At 36.5% G+C, this 20707-nt stretch overlaps 1 protein-coding gene across 5 annotated transcripts in view; it reads right to left on the bottom strand.

Annotated features, from left to right (window-relative positions):
- Positions 1-20392, bottom strand: part of PPP1R9A (protein phosphatase 1 regulatory subunit 9A) — a 286952-nt gene extending 266560 nt beyond the window's left edge. For all 5 annotated transcript variants that reach the window (XM_068550632.1, XM_068550631.1, XM_068550629.1 and 2 more), the window contains exon 1: positions 18998-20392. In XM_068550632.1, coding sequence (XP_068406733.1) covers positions 18998-20392 — 1395 coding nt within the window. The remainder of the gene's footprint in view (positions 1-18997) is intronic.
- Between the last annotated feature and the right edge of the window lie 315 nt (positions 20393-20707).

The raw sequence follows: 20707 nt of genomic DNA on the forward strand, positions 1-20707 counted from the left end.
ATCATGGCAAACTATGTTCCCAGAGAATTTCTTTCAGTTTTGAAGTTTGATAATGTAACTATTCTTAATAATTAAAGCACTGAAATTTTGCTACATGATGACAAGACACTATATATGCTATATACATACATATGCATAGAGATGTGGATATATGTATATAGCCAAAGACAATTTGTGTGTGTGTGTTTTATAGTCAAAGTTAATTCTTTCATGATTAATCATATAGTCACATATTCCGTCACTTAGTGCTATTCTATAGATATATACTGCATTCCTGACCGTCTGTTTCACAGTTATGTGACACCAGTCACAGAGGAGATCAAATCGTAAAATGTATATGAATCAAAACCCTATTACCTTTCCTGACAAAGCATATGTCCCAGGTAGATCGGAATCTGTCTCCATCTTTGTAAATGAATAGCAGCATAAAAAAAGATGTATCAAAATTATCATTGGTAGAGTAGGTGGTTAATTTAATTCATGAACTGTCATGATGAGTCCTACCATTCCCCTTTCCCTTCCTCTCAAACACTCCTACCTATAATTCCAAGGTCAAATGCTATGAATACATATTCTCTCAATTTTAACATAGGACTAAATTTAACCTCTAGAATTAGCTCTACAAAACTTTGCCTCAGTTCTAATAAACTTAATAAACACTAAATTCACATCTCAAAACAACATTTACAAAAGTAAAAGGTCTGACAATTTACATAGCAAATTAGAATTATATAATAAAGGCTTGAAATTTTATAGCTACAAGGGACTTCTAGATATAAAGATCATCTAGTCCAGCATCTTCATTTCAGAGAATTCAAGTATGGAGTTGGTACCAATCCGATCTTGTTGACATAACTTACAAAGTCATAAGGCAAAATATAACAATACAAAATCCAAAGCGCCTTTAGGCTGGTAAATACTGCTTTGTTTAAAAATAATCATAATCATAATCCATTCTTTCTAAAGAACGGCAAGTAGCGCTATCTCTAGCCACTCCTGAGATAGAAAGGCTTAAGCACAAGCATTTGCCAACTTATTTTATACAACAGCAAAGAAAACTAAACTTGTCCTTAAAACTGGCTATGCCCAGCCCAACACCGACCTCAAATGAAGTAAATGCCAAGAGCCAGGTCAGTGTAGGTTCAACAGCAAAAACTCCCTGAAGAAGAAACAGTCATGGAAACAGCCACTCCTATCCAAATACCTTAACAGGCAAACATTCGTACACATAGAAGTGGTATTTTAAGAACCCACAGTCAGTCAAATTCATGCAGAAAAATCCCTTAAAAGGAACATTTATATTATTACGGTGTTGGTTAATATACCTAATATTTGCATAAACTTACATTGTGTGTTCTCTCTATTCATTTTCATGACTAATTTTAGTATTTTTATAAGGTGACATCTGTTTCCAGGAATAAAATCTCACCTAAAACAGTAGACCAATAGGAAAAAGATTTTAATTTACAATGACCTGTCAAAAGATTATTCTTCGAATCAACTGGAGAATCAACTCCTAATGTACTGGAGTATATTAGGAGTTACACCAGAATACCACCTGAACCTCACCATGCCTTCAGAAAAGAAAACAAACACAACATCTTACTGATGAGCACTTATTTTTGCAATGTAAATGAAGATTGAAAGAAATACTAATTTGGTCTACTGCTTAGAATGATATTCATGTACATTACTCTGGAGGCTTTGTTTGGGATCATTACAGATTCAATATACCAGAGGGCAAAATACTACAGCTAGAAAAATCTGCAAAGGAAAAAAAGAAAAAAAACTTCCAGCTGACCATGCAAAGTAATTCTACAGAAGGTAAGAGCAGTCTGCATACTTGACTATCTTGGATAGATATATTAATAACCTAGGCTTAACTTGCAACATACTGACAGCTAGGCACGGCACTGGTTCTTTTAGGCCCTGAAATCTGATTCCAAATCTGCCACCAACCTTGTACACAACTGTGACTTACTACTACATATTTTAAATGGTACAATAATACTAACCTACTTTATCAGAAATAAATATTTGTCAATATCTTTACATTTCTGTACCTCTCTTACCTTCCCTGATTAGAAGAGCTCTCCCCCAGTCTCAATCCATAAATACCACCAGCTTTCCTCAGAATTACTCAGTTTGGTACTTCATCTACCAACCCACCAGGAAGGTTGTTAAACCTTTACACTTCTTAAAATCTTTCTAATCTTGTTGGAGATTTCTCCAAAGCACTATTTCTCAAACTCTCCTCCTCCAAAATGTGGGCCTGCCCCATCATGCTGCCACCCACCACTCTCATCAGGTCTAACCCCTTATTCTCTTTTTTTTTTTTTAATTTATTGAATTTGTTTATTTTTGGCTGCATTGGGTCTTTGTTGCTCCGTGTGGGCTTTCTCTAGTTGTGGTGAACCGGGGCTACTCTTTGTTGCGGTGTGTGGGCTGCTCATTAAGGTGGCTTCTCTTGTTGCAGAACACGTGCTCTAGGCACGTGGGCTCAGTAATTGTGGCTCACCAATCATTCACCAATCTCTGGATATCAGGCCAGGGCCTTCCCTTTGAGTTTAGGTCTGCAGATTAACAATCAGCATTATCTTTCTGCATAATGCACTGGCTATGACGGCCAGTTTGGCTTTCTTAAAGTGTACCAAAAACTTAAAAACACATGAAAAATAATTGAAGTAGTCAATCTTTTTAGATTATTTGTTCAGTTTTATTCATCCATATCACCCTCATTTAATTCAACAGCAAGATTTTTAAGTGATCCCTTTATCAAATCTTTCCAAAGAATTCAATTTACATTTTTATTTTTAAAAAAACTTTCTTTCACACTCATATTTCATCAATTTACATAATATTCAATTAAATACACATTTAGAAAGACAAGAAGTCGGCAAAAAAAACAGGTTTAGAAATGTACATAACCGGGCTTCCCTGGTGGCGCAGTGGCTGAGAATCTGCCTGCCAATGCAGGGGACACGGGTTCGAGCCCTGGTCTGGGAAGATCCCACATGCCGTGGAGCAGCTGGGCCCATGAGCCACAATTACTCAGCCTGCGCATCTGGAGCCTGTGCTCCGTAACAAGAGAGGCCGCGATAGTGAGAGGCCCGCGCACCGCCATGAAGAGTGGCCCCCGCTTGCCACAACTAGAGAAAGCCCTCGCACAGAAACGAAGACCCAACACAGCCATAAATAAATAAAATAAATAAATAAATAAATAAAGCATGACACAAATTAAGCAATGTGAATACCATCAAGCTTTAAAAAAAAAAGAAATGTACATAACCACTCACAGTTAGCCTACAACTCAAAATGGCAGGATGATGGTGGAGGCATTCTAAAGAACAGTCTTTGAGCCAGAATCACTCAGATGGGCATTAGTCAGCACAGTTTGTCCAGCAATTGGAAAACATCAGCTAGCCCAGAAAGTAGGTTAAATAGAAGTTGGCTGAAAGCTTCTTGGATAAATGTTTACTGAAATAACACAAGGAATGAAAGAGAAAGCATGGAGAACCAATGAATTTCCTCCAACCTTCCATAACCACTCATAGGAGGGAAGAACTACAGCAAAATGATGAGGTCATCCATCCCTCAAAGTTCTTCAATGACTCCCCATAGTTTGCCTTTAATTTCCAATGCCTTAGTATACAAATACTACCTGCCCACAATCTTACCCTACACACACACACACACACACACACACCCTACTGTTCCTCCAGTTGTTCTGATTTATTTGCAGTTATCTCAAACATGCTTTTCCCTGGACTTAGGATGTCCCACTTCTCTAGCTAATTCTTAGTCATCTTTAAAGTTTCATGAATCACTTCCTCTAAAAATCTCTCCCTTATGATACCCCTCCTCCTAAAGAAGGTAGACACCCTTGCTCGGGAGCACATCTGCACCCTGTTATATGTAGGTGACAATGTGAACTGGCTGCCTTGGGTCAGTCCTAGGTTATGCCTGTTGTCTCAGCATAAATATTGGCAGCACTCATTTCACTATTAAAAAGAGTCCCAGTCTGATAATAAACTAAATGGGCACCCTAGACATTGTACAATACAAAGAAGATTAAGCAATGGTCTATGCTCTCATTTAAAAAAAAAAAAAAACACATACACTCAGACTATCCCATTTCTCAAATATGTGTAATTATTATTCACCCCGTTTTTATCCTGAAAAGAGTCACATTTGGACAATAAATGATAAATGGTTGCCTTCTGTATATACCTATATACATTACAATACCATTCAATGTTTTCTTCTCTATCTCCTTCACAAGACTATAAATGTCTTGAGGAGCAAGGGCTTATTTATCACAATATCCACACAGCAGAGCCCAAGCTCAATACATATTAAGTATATTCAATAATGTTTGTTGACTGTTACCAATCAATTCAGAATACAATCCTTCTCTAAATAGCTGCAGCATAACCCGTTATTTATAAACAGCTGACTAAGTGATTTATTAACCTTGACTTAACGCCCATACGGTAGTTCTAGAATGTTATAATCATATTAATCTCAAAACAAAGAATATCACCACCAGTAATAACATAGCATTTGACATACTGACTCAATTCATTCACATAACATGACGAACTCTCATATTATCATATATTCTTAACAACATCACTAGCATTAAAAGGTAATTTTTACAGAACACTTTTTTGTGCCTCCAGAAATGCACATAAACCCTAAAAAGTAGTCATTGTATTTTTATTTAAAAAGAAAAATGCAGAAAACAGCTTAGCAATTCTCTTTCTTAGAGTGCCATTAAAAGCTACTTCTGCCTGGGAAAAATGATATACATTTTGTACATAAACAAATTTACAAGAACAAGCAAAGCCATTTCATATTTTAGCCTAATAACAACTGTTAGACATCTTCCACATAACATAATTCATGGAGAAAACATACAAGCAACATACAGGCAAAAAATATGATTTGAAGACCTTGGTTTATTTGTTCCCATGTAGTTTATTACTAATTACTTAAAAGCACCAAGAAAAATGGAAAACTGTTTTTCTGGATAAATAAAAGTCATACTCAGCAAGAGCTTGATCAGAGAATGAGACAACTGGCTACCAAAATAAGTATAAAATTATGACTTAGGTCTGGAATTAAAACCAAGGACATTTCTAAAATCAGTGTCAAGGGGGTGGGGGTAGAAGTGATCCAAAAAGGTAATTCCTCTCTAATCACTGAAAAGAACGAAAGAAACCACATTTTAATAAACAGGTCAGGCAATAAAAGGTGGGGAAGAGACTAAACTGTAAGAAATAATTCAACTGCCTTCTTTAATTAAATTTTCAATAATTTTCATGAAAGAATATAGATATATTCACAGACTCAAGTTACCAAAGATGTGGCAAATTACTGCAGTTTCTAAATAAGTAGCTTTACAACTTTCATATGGAGCCCAATTTTTATATTATCTTGCAACTAATTACAAGCTTGGGCAACCATTCAAAGCAGAAATAAAGTTAAAGCAAAATGAATACTCTCCCCCTTTAACTTTCACAGCCATATCTCATGCAACCATACTTTAATAACTGCTTCTGGTTACTTATAAACTGTCATTATCTTACCAGGCAATAGACTGAGATTTTCCAAATGAAAGAGAGCACAACAGCTTCAGTAAGCCAGAGCAGGGGCCAGGAAAGATGACAATCTGTAATGGAATCACTCAGCTTTCATTTATAACTGCTAACTTGAAGGATTTTACCTATAAATAAATTATACAATCATTATACATGTACAAATATTATCCCATCATCCCAACTTGGACCTTCAGATGTGGGGAGAGTGAACAGGAAAGGGGAAGGAGCATGGGTGACGGACATCAAAGATTACTAACACTGATTATGTGCCTACTATGTGCCAGGCAGTGTGACAGTCCTGGAGACACAACCATAAAACAAAGTCCCTGCCTTTAAAGTTTAAACAAACTTTCTTAAGAAGATCATATGTCAGCAGGATCTGAATCCAGGTCTGATTCCAAACCATGTGGTCTTTTTTCTACTACTATTGCTACTACTAGCTACATACTGTCCCAAAAGGAAGAACCCCTTTGGCAGGTTTTCTAAGAATGACAGGGGCAGAACAACTCTTCCACTAAGGTGTGTGGGGAAATTGAGGGGTTTTTTCCCCTGAAACAGCTTCAGAGGGTACAACCAAATAAGAAAACCTGATTGTGATAGTTAATTTTATGTCAACTTGGCTGGGCCATGGTGCCCAGATACTTGGTCAAACATTATTCTGGATATTTCTGCAAGGATATTTTTTCTAAATTATTTATTTATTTATTTATTTTTGGCTGCATTGGGTCTTCGTTGCTGTGCACATGGGCTTTCTCTAGTTGCAGCAAGCGGGGGCTACTCTTCGTTGAGGTGCATGGGCTTCTCAATGCAGTGGCTTCTCTTGTTGTGGAGCATGGGCTCTAGGCACGCGAGCTTCAACAGTTGTGGCACGCAGGCTCAGTAGTTGTGGCTTGCGGGCTCTAGAGTGCAGGCTCAGTAGTTGTGGCGCACGGGCTTAGTTGCTCTGCCGCATGTGGGATCTTCCCGGACCGGGGCTCGAACCCGTGTCCCCTGCATTGGCAGGCAGATTCTAAACCACTGCGCCACCAGGGAAGTCCCTGCAAGGATATTTTTGATTGAGATTAACATTTAAACTGGTTGACTTTGAGTAAAGCAGCTTGCCCTCCATAATGTGGGTGGGCCTCATCCAATCAGCTGAAGGCCTGAATAGAACAAGACTGACTTCCCCTAAGCAGAAAGAAATTCTCCAGCAGACAGCCTCTGAACTTACACCCTGAGTCTCTAGCCTGGGTCCTTCCCTAGGTCTCCACTTTGACAGCTTTTAGACTTAAATTGCAACATCAGTTCTTCCCTGGGTCTCCAGCCCACCAGCCCACCCTGCAGATCTTGGACTTGCCAGCCTCCATAATCATGTGAGCCAAATCCTTAAACATCTCTATTTCTATCCTTCTCTTTCTCCCTCTCTCTCCCGATATCTATCTATACACACATATACACACATACACACATCGTATTTGTTCTGTTTCTCTGGAGAACCCTGACTAATATATTACCTAAACATTAAATACATGACATGGAAAAAAGACAACTAAAAAAGTATTTTGTATCAATATTTGCAGCTTATTTCCACCATCCTCCAGTGAGAGGGATCAACTACTCAGTCAATGATTCATTTCTAGATTAAGGGTAAGAATTTCACAAAACAGTAAGTGCCAAACCCAAGTAACTTCAAACTAAAACTTCTAATTGCTACTTCTACAAGTGGAGCAATCTACTGAGAGCTCTCTAGTTCCTTAAGTATATTACTCACAGAACTCATTATTCAGAGAAGGAACCAGCAATATAAAAATTCCACAAGCATCACAGTCCCCAATGGAAAAACACAAGTCTCTTCTCAAACTTGGTTGAGTACCTAATAATGTTGCCCTCTTTCCTTTAAATAATACAATTATGTAGGTAGTACATATCTAAGTAGTACTATTATAAATTCAGTATTCAATAAAGTACAAATAGAATTTATTAGCCATATCACAGTAAGACTTAAGTATACTTAATGAAAAATGATAATGCAGCACCAGATTATATGTAAGGCAGTTTAAAGGACTTCACCAGAACTTATAAAATGCTGGAATTGCTTAAAACTGTAAGATTTATCAGCTGATCTAATTAGGCCAAAAGCAACACTTTAAAATTCTGATTTCAGAAAACTCTGCCCCCCCAAAAAAATATTTTTCTTATCATTTATATACTTCAGCATTGTCTACCAAAACTTTTCATAGGTGCAACACTATCCTATGTGCATGAGGGTAACTGACCCTTTGACGCTAACTAAAAATATTATATACTACCATATACTCTAATCATATATCAAATCAATCTTTTCAGCTAAAACTTTTGTTAAGAATAACAACAGGAAACTACATATTGGCTGGTGTTTTAGAAAACATATTCAAAAGGGTGCTGTGGAGACCTAGGACACAAAATCCCATTTTTAACTGAGTGCATGCAAGTGTCTTCATAGGATTACATACAGGCAAGATACTGAACTTGACATCTCTACTCTCAGCTTCTGAAAGACAAAGCCTGTTAAGGCTCAATAATTTAATAGACCCAAAAGAAAGACGTGATCTCACAAGGGAGAATTCTTAGGCTTTCTTTAAACAAATATGTATTATTTTGAGTAAGACTATGCATTAAAATATTTTTCACTTCAGATCCAAAATATATGTCCAGTTTTTAAAAGCACATTTTAAGTAACACGTTAGGATATCATACAGACAACAGCAACTCAAAGAAAGTATCTAACACCTATGCAAGTATTATCATCATAATTTAAAATTCATTAGAATGTCCTGCCCCACATAATACTTACAAGCTTAGCCACAAATATGGGATCAATTTTACCAAGGATTAGAAAGTACGCACTTAACGAATTCAACTGTCAAAAGTTCATTTTCTTAAACCAACACCTTCTTCAGTATTCCAAAAATTTATACCCCAAAATTTTTCTCTGTGACCTACTGATCTCCAAAGAAAATTACATTAAAAATTAATTATTAGAATCGCAGACAGTATTTTTTAAAGTTTTTGTCAACTTTAGAGTTGTTAGGGACTTCCCTGGCGGTCCAGTGGTTAAGACTCTGTGCTTCCACTGCACGGGACGTGGGTTTCATCCCTGGTCAGAGGAACTAAGATCCTGCATGCCACGTGGCACGGCCAAAAAATTAAAAATAAATAAAATAAACAAACAAAAAAAAAAGAGTTGTTATTGCTGATCCTTCTAAATGTGTCCCGTTTCTTTTTCTTTATAATTAAAGTAATATATGATCATTGTAGAAAATTTAGTAAATCTAGAAAAATTAAAATAATTTTATAAACATCACCTTTATTCTCTGCATCCAGAAATTACCAGAGTTAACATTTTGCTATATGCACTTTCAGTCTTTGCTCAGTCTTTTAGTTTTAAAACTAAAACTGTGATAAAAATGCATATTAAATATCTAACCAGTCTTTTTATCCTATAGTATATTGCAAAATATTTCTCATCTTTAAAAATTTTAGAAAACATGATTTATAACAGCTTTATCTTATTACACTATATGTATGTGTGTGTATATATATATATATATATATATATATCATAATGAATTTAACCATTCCCCTATTATTGAATATGTGAGTTCTTTTAACTTTCTACCAAGACAAATAACACTTTGATATACTCCTTACTAACAATCATTGACAAAAAAAGGCAGTAAACAACACCCAGAATTCATATCCAAAAATTGCCTGTAAACACAAGAAAACATTCAACCTCACTAATAAATCAACATAATACATAGAAATTATGAGAAACCTAATAAGCTGAAAACTATAAAGCATATATATAACACCAAGTGCTGCTAGTACAGGGATTGTGAGAAAACCATTCCAGTGCAATGCTAATTATAAACTAATAAAATCTTTCTGAATAATAATTCAGGCTGTGTGTATCAAAGGCTTTAAAATATTTTAGGAATCTATCCTAAATAAATAATCATAGATAATTCTAGATGCTGACCAAAAAATATAGGGTTAATTCCCTTTCGACGTTAATTTAACATTGAAACAAAACATAACGTGTTATGCACATGTATCAAAAGTCAATGAAGACCTGATCTATATTATTATCATTCTTGTATTCCGCTTTCCCTATTGTATCATAGATTTTCATTTCTGGTCCAGCTTTTATGTTTCATAAGATTTGTGTGTTTGTTTTAATGTTCAGTGCTCAATCTTAAAATTTCTAAGAGGAAATGTGTGCTTTGGGCATTCATATGTTAAAACCGATGCACAACTTAAATTACTGCATTTTATTACTCTACCTACAGAATAAACTTTTAAAAATAATTACGTTCTGGGAATTTCCCGGCGGTCCAGTGGTTAGAACTCCACACTTCCACTGCAGGGGGCATGGATTTGATCCCTGGTTGGGGAGCTAAGATCCCGCAAGCCGTGCAGCCCGGCCAAAACATCATAATAATAATTACGTTTTACATATTGGTGCACAAGATGATAGTCAAACACCCTATAGCAAGTTTTGCCTTTCCTCTGAGGAATGGTTTAATTTTTTTTATTGAAGTATAGTTCATTTACAGTATTACATTAGTTTCACGTGTACAACGTAGTGATTCAATATTTTTATAGATTGTGCTCCATTGTGCTCCAAGTTATTACAAAATAATGGCTATATTTCTCTATGCTGTACAATATAACTTCCTTCCTTACTTATTTTATACATAAATAAGTTTGTATCTCTAGCAATGGGTTCTTTTAAAAAAAATACAACAGTTGATTCATAATGAAAAGTGTGAATTTATGTCTGTTTCTTTCTTATAAAACAACTTTGCACATCCATTTTATCTGAAACAAGTGCTTAGTAAAAAGAACCCATCAATACAGCACTGACTCACAAGTAGACCTTAAAAACCAACCAATAAACCTGTTTTTCTCCCTCCTCTATTGAGGTCCCTTACTGTGAAGGAAAACTCTTCAAAAGCCTGAATAGGCACCTTTCATTTTGAGTACTATTTAAAATCCTTGTATCAAGATTAGACAAATTTTCCAGTATGAATGTACCCTCCACGAAGCTCTATCCTGACATATGTTCTGAAAGAAGAGAAGTAAAAAGCAACTTTTGGAGGAGAGATCTGAAGTGGAAGAAAGAGAAAGGTCCCCCTCACTGGACCGTGATAGACTCAAGGCACAAAGCCATGCAGTTTCTCAGGGTCATACCAGTCTAAAAGTATCAAGGGAGAAACACCAAATACCTACTCTGGAAGCCTCTCACCTGGACTCTCCCAGGTCACCATTCTGTTTATCTTTCTGACCCTTGTCAACCACTACGTGTCCCAACCTAGCCCAATGTATTTCATCTGGCACAGAAAATAATGTGGAAGATTAGCTTTCCCCAGAACAAAACTCATTCATTATCTGACTTAAAAAAAAAGAGAGAAAGAGGATAACATGTCTGTGAGTTGGTCCATTTAAAACCACTTTTCTTCACACATAAATATATATGGAATAGTTTTGACTGTACAAACTATTTTTTTTGGTCCCTCTGAAATACATTAAATAAGCAACAAGACTTTGGTCCTCCTAAAATATAAAATTTCCAAATATCTTTATACTCTGCCTGTTTCATTGTCCTTTTTGTAAGGATAGGGGCCTGAGAAAGAGAGAGCAAGTTTGGCTAAAAAATTGGGAATCATGCAAAAGGTTATCAATATCTCAATCGTGTTGAACAGTGCTGTGAAGCTATTTCCAGAACAAAAGTGAGTGAAGCAATTAATATGTCAGCAACTATATTACAAAACATTTCTTTCTTTATTCTTAGGTTCCTCAGCAAGGTGTTTTAATATATAGTTCAAGCCACACTTTCAAAAGTCGAGTTGCTCTAAAAGCCACTCTATCAAAATGTACTCCCTTGGATTTAATCTTTTAATCATCTTAAAGTTTCTACTATAATCTATAGCATATATAACATTCCCAAGAGCAATTTAATATAACTTCTTCATTTTGATATTTCAACAAAAGATGTTCAAATTTTTCCCTTTGAAATAACAGCACAAATATTTATGATAATGGTACTGTACAAATATGTTTAAGAGATAATCAAGATAACAAGAGGTTAAAGCTGAGAAGAGGTCTTAGTGATAAATTACAAGTAAGAGAGCCTCAATTACGAACAAGAAAACCAAAGCCTCAAGATGTAGATTTGTCCAAGTTTACAGAATATCAAGAAACTTTTGGTGTTACTTTCATTATCAGTTAATAATATTTAACAGTGATGTATATAATATACTTTAGTTGACAATGTGTAATACATTAAATAAGTGCCTGCCCAAAATGACTTATCTCATACATGGTTATATTATAGATAATAGCAAGTATGGCATATAAAATCTATATTGAAGTACTGAAGGAGGAGGAGAACTTTTAAAATAAAGAGTGAAGTTTGTCCATGAACAATTCCAATCAACATAAAAGAATAATGAAAGCAAGAACATAAGAGCAGTAGGATGGAAATAAGCATCAGGTCATTACAAAAGGGCAAGGGTCTCCGCATGCTAGAAAAGACCAATGTAAAGATGAAAATTGGCATTAGCGCTTTTGTGCCTTTAAAGATACACTATGCTGAAGCAATCACTTAGCTTCATCAACAGCAATTTCAGATTATGTGAAGAAAAGTGCAGTGTCCCAAGGTAGGGAGTGATTCTAACCATCCTCTTTGCCCCGTACACTATTCTTCCTCAGTTAAGAAATATGCTCATCCCTTTCTGGATCCTGCTGTTACTTCAGCTTCCTGTCTTCTTTCTCTCCATGAACTGCATTAACAGGCAGGCAGCATTTGTTGTCCCCACATTGCCACTTCATCTTAAGACCATGTCACCATCCAAAAATTCCTTTATCCTTGCTCTCTAGACCTTCCTAAGGTCTGCTGCCCTCATGGTATCTTAAATTTTAACATATCTCACGCCAAACTCATTGCCTCTCCTACACTCCCTTTAAAAAGCATGCCCCGGATCCCATTTATATGAAATGTCCAGAAAAGGCAAATCCACAGAGACAGAAACTAGATTAGTGTTTGCCAGAAGATGTGGGAAGAAGGGGAATTAGGAGTGACTGCTATCAGGCACAGGGTTTCTTTCTGGGGTGATGGAAATATTCTACAATTAGGTAATAGTGCTGGTTGCACAAAATAGTGAATATACTGAAAACCACTGAATTGTACACTTGAAGATGGTGAATTTTATGTTATTTGAATTTTATCTTAATAGAAAATTGCAAACTAAAAACAAATGAAAATAAGCAAATATATGAGCACACGCACACACACACCATGTCCCTCCTTCTAACTTTCCTTTTGCCTTGCGAAATAATAAACTCCCCATAAGTGGAATTATTCAAGCAGAAGCTGAATGATCATCTGTCAGCAACATGCTATTGAAGGGCTAACTGAAGTGAGTGGAGAAATTACACTAGATTACCCTTAAGTATTTTTCATCTTTAAGTTTCTATGTCACAAACCAAGAGGAAGAGATTAGAACCAGGGAAATTTTTTAAAGTGACCAGAAAGAAAAAATATGAAGCATTACTCGAAAAGCATTTTTCTATTCAAAATGAAAACAGCAGAATATGATGAAGCAAAAGAACAAAAATGAAATAGATCCAAAAAGGAAGAGCATAGGAAATTAAGAAAAAATATTAAGTAAATTAGATAACAGCACAAAAATCAAGAAATGATATTCAGAGTTTAACAATATTTGTTTTGTTTATACAGAATTTATCCTGTATCTAATTGTATTTTTCTATAGAAATTCTGAAGCCTTTTTCTTTTTGAGTGGTGAAGAAGTTATTTTCCCCCAAATTCAGCCTCTTGTCTTTAAAGTCCATTACCCCAACACTAGGATTCTTTGTGAGGAAATTTAGAGGGGAAGAAAAAATATTGTTGATGATACAAAAAGCAAGAAACTTTAAACCTTTCTACTACGAATAAATGCCAGCAAACATCTATAATAGTCTGCTGTCCAAAAAAATCTCTTTTAAATACTAAATGACTAATGTTCAGTGAAAAGAAAAAGAGGTAGACCCATGCGGTATTAGAAAAGGGGTCATTCAATAACTATTCATTATTTGATTTTACACAGTACATTAAAATATTTGACTTATTTACCTGGTTATAAAACATAATTTATAAACCATCAAATTTTAAAAGGAAGTTCAATTTAAATGTTATCCAAATAAAAGCAAGCTATATAAAAGATGATGCTTCTTATACTCTCTCTAGAAGTTTTTAAATTTAGGCTTCCAAAAGAATGAGAGAAATGGAATTTCTGAGTCTATCAAGAACTTCCTCCTCCTGTCCTTTTATAATTAAAAACTTAGACCACACAACGAGTCTAGGATATGACTTTTTAATGACCCAAACTCCTTATGAATTTAGGGCTCATAATTCACTTTGGTATCCAGAAACAGAGTGCTTCATGCACTTTACAAATTTACACCTGTTTCATCTTCAAAGAACATTATCCCATACAGCCAGCTACAGCAGACCCGTCTGGAAAGCAAATCTGTTAAGTGAGCTTCCCCAACATTTCATTACAAGCCCCTTTCAGAAGCCAGAAGGTTATACTTCAAAATCATATTCCAAATAGTGATCTGTTGACCAGCAGCATCAGCACCAATTTGAGAGCTTGTTAGAAACGCAAAATCTCACCCCAGATCTACTGTTTGAGAGTTTGCTATATTGCCTGAGAATATTAAATTCTGTTATAAAGGTCAAGAAAACAAATGGAATGGATGAAACTCTAAGAAGTGAGAATCACTGATGGTAAGTAAGCTAATACTCAGAGACTCAGTTAAGTATAGATAATGAGAGCTTGTAAGGCCAAGACAAAAGTTACAAGACATGTTAAAAATAGGTAAGTTAGTAACCTGTAAGACATTCCAAAATAGAAAATATTGTGGAACAAACAAGAGATTTACTTGTAGATAGAGAGGGGTGGAAAGCCCAAGTCATTACCATACCATCTCTGGTCTGACAGCTATGCCATCTCCACATCAGCCACCCAGTATGATCCTATTCTGGACCCACAGGTGCTCTAACCAAGAAATGCAAATAACACCCATGGCTCATCAGCGGGCAAACTGGCAAAGCTACGGCTGTATCTAAGTGTACTTGTCCCCACTCTCTTCCATACAGCAAGTATGTATCCCAGGAAGTATGATGCCCAGGGCATCATGAGTCTGTGGAGTTCTTGCTCAAATATCAACTCTAGTCCTCACAACCACACCATCAATGGGAAAGGCTGATACGAAAGAGAGAGGGACAGGACACATGAATTCTGTGTACCCAGGACTCAGGTAGTGTGGTCCTTCCTTCCAATCTCTTTTGCACCTTAAGTGTGTTAACTTACCCCCCACTGCTTTCCTCTTGCTTCTGGCTGTGTGTTTTAAACTAATTTGATAAATCGTGTGATTCAAGCACTTTAATGTGGTTGCTGAGCCTATCTATTCCATACCTCCAGGATAGCTGGTAGTGTACTTGGAGGCTAACCATTGCATCAAGGTAATTTCCTACAAAACAACTACTGTATAAGAAATATGCATTTTAAAAGGTCCCCAGGTGATTGATATGCAAATTCAAGTTTAGAAGCACTGAGCAGGACTGTGAGAAAGGGAAAGCTGCACAAAGACAGAAATTTGGATTTCAGAACTATGCTCAGAACACCATCCTGAATAAAAGGCCTTGTGTACCCCCTGACAATAACTCAGAGCCCCAAAAGAGGGAGAGAATGCTAAGAAACCCATTTTCAACAACTATCATGTAAGTCTCAGAGAAGCATTGCTGCCCTTGGTGACTCTCCTTTGAACTCCAGCTCTGTAAAGCTTGAGGCAACTTGAGAAAACACACAGAAAAGTATAGCATTATGTATCCCAACATTAACCCAGCAATTTCATCTTGCTGGGAATTAGGAAAATAACCTTTTTCAGATATGCTATGTTTCAAGAACACCAATCCAAAGGACATAAGGTTACCAAAAACAGAAAAAGAGTCATGACTTCCTTAACAAGATTGCAGTGATGATCTTAGAAAGATCATCCAAGAACAGACTTGAGCAGAATGACCTAAGAAGTGACCTTAATGGGCTGTACACCTCCCACCGACCACCGGTTCCTGACTTGATCAGCTCCAGTCATTTTACGTATTTATTACATTTGCATTGTTCCTGACACATAGTAAGGGCTCAATAAATGTTCTGAATTAATAGAAAAAATAATTTTAAATGTCACCCTTTCTATCTTTGATTTATCTAAGACAAATTTAATTCAATTCCTTGGTTCTGAGAAATTCCTGAGAATGAAGGTATAATTCCACATCTCAAATTAGCATCTTCTTAACACTCCCTCATTCCATATCTCGAAGTTGGATTTTACATTTTCTATTATTAATTCCATTCTAACTTTCCACGACACTATGAAACACATTAACCTATCCATTAAGAAACGATCTGACCATTTCTAAAAGTCACCAACAATTATACATAAGGGATATACTACACAGGAAAGATCAGATATTACTTTGATATTTTTCTAGGTCCAGATTTAAGACATCTTAGGGAAATATCTATTTAAAACATCTATAGAAGAACTGAAATAGAAACTGAGGACATCGTCTCACACACACAAGATCTAAAACAAAAGACCAAAAGTGTTGAGAATGTTTACTCTAGTGAAGAATAAGGTGAGACTATCGGGAAAAGAATGCAAAAGTTCTAAAAATCATTTCTGTAAGGAATATGCTCCCTATTACTTCTGAAATAGGGAATGTGTTTAAGTTTCAAAGGAAAAGATTTACGTTGGAAATCATAACTTCCATTCCATAAATAAATATTTATAAAAAGAATAAGGAAACACACATAGGAAATGGCTGAGTGTATTCCCTTCCAAATGATCTACCAATCCATGCATTTAGTATAGCCAAGAACAGTTAAAGTACTCATAGGACATTAGACACTTCAGCACAGGTTTTTACACTGTGTTTCATGGGTTTTAAATACCATGTGTTTAAGAACTGACTCTACAAGCTCACAGAGGAAAGAGGTAACCTTATAGATTTTTGTGTCCTTTGCAGCTAACAGCATGAGAACAGACATATGATAAGCCTTCAATAAACACTTACTGAATTTAATTATTACCACTCTCTGAGGCAAAAATCTTAACTGGAGAATAATCTAAACACTACCATCATCACCACCACCAGTAGGAAAGTAGCACTCAAAATTTCCAAGTGAATCCACTTCCATGTTAAACGATGGGAACAAGAAAGAGTAACTGTCTTATTCATTACAAAGGGCTAAGAATGAATCTTCTGTTTGCAAACTTAATCCACTCCAGCTAGTACTGTTAACTGTCCACTAAAACGCAGCACATTATCTTTCACAAATCTGATGCTTGATCCATATTCTTAATGAAATGTGTTGAACTTAAATGTATGTAATCTAGTTCATTCCTTGTTACGTGAAATACAAGTCTATTATGTGAAAATTCAGAGGCAAAATGCTTATTGTTATAAATGGCAGGAAAAAAAAAAATCACTTCAATTTCAAAGTATCACACCCAAAACCTGGTTTGTTCACAAAAGAGCATCCAAATTGCAATGATAAATCCTTTAAAATCCATTAAACCTATTACTATGCAGTTACACTTTGTGCAGCATAGGACCCAAATACAAGGCTGGTGCCCCATTTGGTTGCCAAATTTTCATAAACTGCTATCCCCTGTTAGGGAGTCAGCCACTGGTTTTAACAAACTCCTTGAAGAGTTCATTTCAGTTATTCCTGCCTTGCTCAATGTGTAACAATTTAATCTTACTGCTTTCTTCCTCAGGGGTAAAAAGATGATGTTCCAAGGGGAGCACCTGCAAAGCGGACGTAAAAGATGAAATTTAGAAGCTGGCTGGATAGGCCTGAGGGAAAGGCAACTCTAAAGAGAGTACCTACCATTGGGGGGTAGGGGAGAGAATGACAAAGGAAGGTGGGAAAGAGCAGCAAAGAAACTTAGCTTACTTAGAAACTAGATTCCCAACTCCAGTAGTTATTTCAAACATAGTTTAACTTGACATGGCCCATTCTGACCCAGAACTTTTGCTTTACACTAATGAAAGAAAAGTTTGCCTGCTAACACCAGTAAATAATTTCATAGATTATTAGTTTATTTCATAATTACAGAAAGGTCATATTTATCTTTGCTATGTAAATTATGTATCTTACAGCCTTATATGAAAGTTTCACAAGATGGAAATAACAATAGACAGTGACTTTAGATTTTGAGGAGAAAATTCAAGAAGATACCAGATCTAATTCCAAATCTATCATATATACACACTGTGTAAGCTAAAAGCCCCTAGAAAGTGGTTTCAAACTACATATTCTGCCACCACAACCCCCCAGATTCCCCTAGGAGGACATGCCAGCATCTTGGGGCTGAGCCGATGGACAAGTACACTTTGCAAAAGCACTCCAGGAGATTCTGATACTCAACCAAACACCTCCTGTCCCACTGCCATTATCAGCTAATAATGTTTCACCACCCGCTGCGGATGTACTTTGTGCTATTCTTCTATTCCAAATGTTAACTAAGTGAAGTCATTAGAATAGAGCATCTGAATTCAACTGGCATTTATCCAGATTTTAAGAGGTAAAAATAAACCCATGAATGGCAAATCAATTTAACGTCCGTTCACACAATTTCATTTTAAAGCCATATAACAAATTCTGAACTCAAAGCTATTTAAGAGTCATAGCTTTCCAATTAAAGTATTTAAGTCCGCTAACATAGTTCCACGAATCCAACATTCACTACCAAGTAGCAGTACAGAAAAAAAAGTTCCAACATTCCTCACAATCCACTTACACTTAAGTAAGGGATAACTCAGATTTTTTAAGCAAATAAATAAAGAATATTATTTCAAGGTTATCATAACTCTCCCTTTGTACATTATACCTCATATCCTACAGTGTTTCGATTCAGATAATTTTATTATTCATGGGTAATTTCAAGTAGAACTAGTTAAAGAAGTAATTCTATTTCAAACTAACACTCCTGGTTTTCAGTGCTCATATTATTCATACTCCCGTCCATTGGAATGTCTCTCACAATCCCCAAACTTCTTCAACTTCAGTATTACTCAGTACTGGTTTATACAACTATAAAGCACACCAGGAAATAATATCTCTCAAACTCCAAACTTTTAAAAATCACCTGACAACATGTGTATATCAACAACCTTGAATCCTTTATAGCTGTCAAAGCTAGTCTACATACAGTTAGGCCCAAATACTAAAACAAACAAACAAACAAACAAAAAACTTAGAAAAAACTTCAAAAACAAACTGAGAAAACATACTTACCTTAATTGGAGCACTACTAAACTTAATTTTCCTATTTGCCGGGATGTCTTCTTCTTCTGGCAATCCAACGATTTCTGAGTATTCCATGTCAGGTTGAGAGTAACTGTTCTCATCACTATCTTCCTGCTCATCCTGTTCGGTGCCTGTTTCTCCCCAGTCTGAGTTATACCTGGATCTCACCCTGTATATATTATAGTCACTGTGCATGTAAACATGGGAGCTCCCAAAATTATTTGAATCTTCGAATACCTCCTTTCCACAACTGAATCCAGAAGCATCAGCAGAGGTAAAATCACCACCTGCAAGTTCTTTCTTCTGTTGCATTGCTGCCTCACTCCCAACCAAATGAGCTTCTGCGTCTTCTGAAGGTTCGTTTTGTGGTGAAGGGATTTCAGACTCTGTAACTGCCTTGTTTTCAGCACAAGGTTCTTCAGGAATGTCTCTGTCAGTTCTGTCAGCAGTCTCTTGGTTAGATGTGGAGTCCTCGGCTTCCTTGCTCTGCTGTGCCTCTCCAGTGGGCACTGAAGCTAGAGAGGTACTTTTCGAAGCCACTTCTAGTACCGGAGTTGTATGACTCTTCTGAGCATCCTCTGCATCGTCACTGTGTTTGCTTGGAGGAGACCAAGAATTAGAATCCTTCAGGTGCCCGAAGGTGTCAAGATTTGTAACAGTAACAGATGGTAAATTCAGGGGATAATGCCCAGTCACTGAGTATTCACTGTTCTCAGCCTTCTCAGAAATGATGGCACTGGGGGAATCGGTGTTCTCCAATACTGCACCCAGTTGACTCACAGTTGGGGAGACAGCCTCTGTCCGGGAGCTAAGGCTGTCCAAGGAGTCAGTACTGCCTCTGTTGGACTTAGAACCACCCCATTCATCCTGAGGTTCACTCCCTCCAGTTTTCTCCTTCTTTGGGGAATAGCGGTTGTTCTGTCCTGACTCATGCACACTTCTCTCAAACATCTTGCGAGTTTCTGTGAACTTAGAATATGAAGGGCCATCGTACATTGTGTCAAATCTACTAATTCGTTCTGAAACAGAGGACTCCAACTTAACAACTGAGCCATCTGTTTTTTCCAGAAATTCTTTGGGCTTCATTCGCCTCTGAGGGGATGAAGGTCCACCTTTCCCCCTGGTTTTGGCAATGACTGCAGCATTCTCACTGGGTTCCATACCCATCTGCATAAATAGATTTTTAATTCTGTTGACATTGGAGCCATATTTCCTTCCCCTGCTCTGCTGGGAGCCCTCACCTTCTTTTGTTTTTTGTTCCCCATCTGACTTGGGTTTGTCAAAGGTACTTTTCAGTGCCTGGAACTCAGTTCTATATGCATTCCTGTGAGGAGAGGCACTTCTGAGAGTGGTACGTTCACCTGAAGACTCGGTTTTCAACATTTTTACTTCAGGGGTGAAAAGCCAATGTTCATAATGATCAGGAAAAACAAAAAAACCAAAAAAAAACAAAACACCTCTCTTCTCTAATCACCAGTATCTGGTCAAGAAAAAGTACCTCTCAAATGGCATACTGTGTCAGTGATCCTCCCAACAGGTGTATTAGGAAATTATTCAGTCAAGAGTTACACAAAATGGCTTTTTCAAAGCAAGACTAGAGGTTCATCTGTAACAGAAAAGAACGAATTTCTGAATTCATTTACTTATTTGAATTTACGTTTAGTCAACTATTATACATTTTTTTTCAAAGTGGCTTGG

This window comes from Eschrichtius robustus, chromosome 8, assembly GCF_028021215.1.
Source record: "Eschrichtius robustus isolate mEscRob2 chromosome 8, mEscRob2.pri, whole genome shotgun sequence".
Lineage (NCBI taxonomy): Eukaryota > Metazoa > Chordata > Mammalia > Artiodactyla > Eschrichtiidae > Eschrichtius > Eschrichtius robustus.